We start from the raw sequence: 3445 nt of genomic DNA on the forward strand, positions 1-3445 counted from the left end.
TTAGTTAGTTAGTTAGTTAGTTAGTTAGTTAGTTAGTTAGTTAGTTAGTTAGTTAGTTAGTTAGTTAGTTAGTTAGTTAGTTAGTTAGTTAGTTAGTTAGTTAGTTAGTTAGTTAGTTAGTTAGTTAGTTAGTTAGTTAGTTAGTTAGTTAGTTAGTTAGTTAGTTAGTTAGTTAGTTAGTTAGTTAGTTAGTTAGTTAGTTAGTTAGTTAGTTAGTTAGTTAGTTAGTTAGTTAGTAGTTAGTTAGTTAGTTAGTTAGTTAGTTAGTTAGTTAGTTAGTTAGTTAGTAGTTAGGTAGGTAGGTAGGTAGGTAGGTAGGTAGGTAGGTAGGTAGGTAGGTAGTTAGGTAGTTAGGTTGGTAGGTAGATAGGTAGTAGAAATACACCTTGGTCAGGTCTGGTGTGCGCTCCTTTACAACAGTCACAGGTATGAATCGTACCCACAGCCTTCGGGCAACAACATTACCAACTACGGTACTTATTAATTTCATTTTCATTGCAATCTGAAACCCAATTATATGTGATCTTAAACTGAAAAATATGGTTTTCCACATATTTCTGCAATTTCTAATAATTTGTTACAAATAACTAGAAAGTGCTAGAAATATTTTCAAGTATGTAAATATTTTTTAAATAATTTGAATAAAATTTTTATCATTATTTGGAATGATTCGGTAATTTTAAATATTCATTAAATATTCGTACTAACTCATTAAATATAACAATGATGTATATGAAGACGTGGTTTTGATTCCAAAATGAGTGATAATAATTCAAGAATTTTTAAAGAGAGCTATAGCTTCGAAATTATTAAACCTTTAATCATTTTGTAGTGTTCCTGGATCCTGTTTTAAATAAGTTTATTATCTGTCAAAAAGTATTTTGTTTTAATTTAATTTTAAAATTTCATTATAACTTTATAATAAACATAACTTCATTATTAATTCTAAAAAATCCTTTGTAACCACTTAATTTTCTTTGACAATAATTCCAGAGCAAAAACTGCAAACGCTACCGAGTGCATCATTAGCACTACGTAGAAAAATCCCAGCAGTTGTTTCAAATTAACCATGAAAACATTTTCATAAGAGGTTGAATGACCATTCTGTTGACTCACTAGATGTTCCATATTAGACCATTCTTTCCATTTCTGCAAGAGACCAGCTTGTTGAAAATATAAAATGTAATTATTAAATTGATCCACCAAATACGAATGCTTCACGAAATAGAAACCAATCTGCTGTTCATTTACATTAATGGGTAAGATCTGCAAGGCATTATGCCGAGATAATATACCGAGAGCGTAGAATAAAGTGAATTCGAAAATAGACATGGCTACGAAATTTTGATCTTGATTAACTTCTAAAAAATACAAGGGATACATTTCATTGGTACTGTGGATGACATATAAAGGCAGTGACCTGTCCTGAATTTGTGGTACGTTTACTATGAAATTTAACGACATAGCAGAACAAACTGCTTTATAGCCTTGGGCTACTAAGCCATCTAGAGTTACGGGCGGTAACTCATAGAAATGGGTACGAAATAGATGGAAAAGTAGCGACTGATAGACGGAACGTAAAATGAATGAGGTAACAAGCATAACCATTAAACGTACTCTTTTTGAGCTTTCCTTGGGGGTATTTTTTATAGGCATACCCATAAAGACTTGATGTATTTGAAAATTTTGTACTATTCGATTTTTAACATTTAACCAGTTCATTAAAACAATTAACAAATAAATCACTATTATCAAAATCCAAGTGATTTTATCGAAAGGAAATGTCAACATTCCCATAGACTGAAATTGAGTTTGTCTACGCAGCATTACAGCTACAAAAGGCAAATAGTATGTGACATAACTGGGTGTAGCAAGTTGATCTCTTAAAGCTGTACGTCGAAAATAACCCATAGTTATGTTGGTCTCACGATTTTTGAGCTAAAATAAAAGAGATTTAAAGTTTGAATTGTTTTAGATTGAATTGCATTACCACTCACCATTCTCATAGGTATAATTGCTGGAGTTTGATTCATATGATAGTTATCTATGGAAATCATATCTATATCCAAAGTAAAATTTAATTTTTTACTTATAGCAATCATTATAATTATTTCAAAACCGTTTATTTCACGATCCGTTTCTTGAAATCCCGTTCCATTAATTACAAACGGTGGTATATCCCAAGTGGTTAATTTCAAAGGACATTTGTTAAAATTTCTTAATTTATTTGGAAACATTACATCGTTCTCGAAACGTTCGCCTATAAATTTATTTATAACTTCCGGTTGTGTCTGAAAACAGTTATTTTCCTTAAAAGGAAAATAAGTGTAAATAAATATTTCTCCTCTTGCCGTTTGCACCATAATATTGCAATGTATCCAATAGTTATCAAAACAATATCTAAAAATCATTTGCATTTCCCTTTCAAGTAATTTATCACGTATCTGTAGAAATATAAAATAATACTCCAAACCATCAGAATTTTTATTGTATTCCGCAATATGTGTCTTCTCCAGACTTCTGAACGAATCTATCACAATCATATTACAATAACGTTTTCCCGGCACCTCCATATATTTAGTCCTTTTATCCAAAATTACCAGCTGTACGGCCATAAAACCCCAAGTTGCAAATAATTTGGTCATTATATCATTAAACCAAAATCCCACCAGACCTCCACCGGTTGATAATGTAAAGACAAAATCATTGGTAATATTAGCAAAAACATTTTGTATAACAAAACGTAGAGCATTGGCCACAAATACATTTATGTATTCGGGTTGAGCTAAAACTCCGATACGTCTAATATTTGCGTCTTGAAATATCGAAACGTTCATGGCGTTAGACTGTAAAACGAAACTGATTTTGTGTGATTCTTTAAATGTAGTGAAACAGTAGTTGATTGTTGTTTTAATTTAATTAGTTACTAATTAAAATGTTGACATTGTTAATGTCTAAATAAAGTTATAAAATATTTATCGGTGCAAGAATGGGCAAACAACTAGTTTTTTTATTTGTTAACCTTGATATAATGTTTACTTAAAATTACTAATTGTGGTTGTTCGTTATTTTGTATTATTTTTCTGAATCCACTTGACCTATTACATGTTATTAAAAATAACGCTTTTTAATTTATAGTAATTTTTTTGGCGAATTTGCTATTAATGGAGAATTTTTAGTATTTTTTATAGAAAATTTTCGAGAAATTTTCGTTTTATAGAAAATTTGAGTGAAATTTTGATTTTATAGAAAATTTGCGAGAAATTTTAGTTTTATAGAAAATTTTCGATAAATTTTCTTTTTTTTTGTAGAAAATTTTCGACAAATTTTCTTTTTTTTTTGTAGAAAATTTTCGATAAATTTTCTTTTTTTTTTGTAGAAAATTTTCGATAAATTTTCTTTTTTTATAGAAAATTTTCGATAAATTTTCTTTTTTTATAGAAAA

The 3445-nt window shown here is 29.1% G+C and overlaps 1 protein-coding gene across 1 annotated transcript; it reads right to left on the reverse strand.

Annotated features, from left to right (window-relative positions):
• Positions 1–945: 945 nt before the first annotated feature.
• LOC119604691 lies at positions 946–2837 on the reverse strand. Its single transcript, XM_037957470.1, has 2 exons — positions 1998–2837; positions 946–1938 (listed from the first exon to the last, which is right to left on the reverse strand). Exons 1-2 carry the CDS (start codon positions 2835–2837, stop codon positions 946–948), a joined length of 1833 nt encoding a protein of 610 aa, XP_037813398.1.
• Positions 2838–3445: the final 608 nt, after the last annotated feature.

Source organism: Lucilia sericata, unplaced genomic scaffold, assembly GCF_015586225.1.
Source record: "Lucilia sericata isolate MDLA Ls3-8-SP2 unplaced genomic scaffold, ASM1558622v1 Contig000418F_arrow, whole genome shotgun sequence".
Classification (NCBI taxonomy): Eukaryota; Metazoa; Arthropoda; class Insecta; order Diptera; family Calliphoridae; genus Lucilia; species Lucilia sericata.

Coding starts and splice junctions, on each gene's coding strand:
- LOC119604691 (XM_037957470.1), bottom strand. CDS start 2,837: ATGAACGTTTCGATATTTCAAGACGCAAATATTAGACGTATCGGAGTT. Junction 1,939..1,997: donor CAATTATACCTATGAGAATG/GTGAGTGGTAAT, acceptor CTTTTATTTTAG/CTCAAAAATCGTGAGACCAA.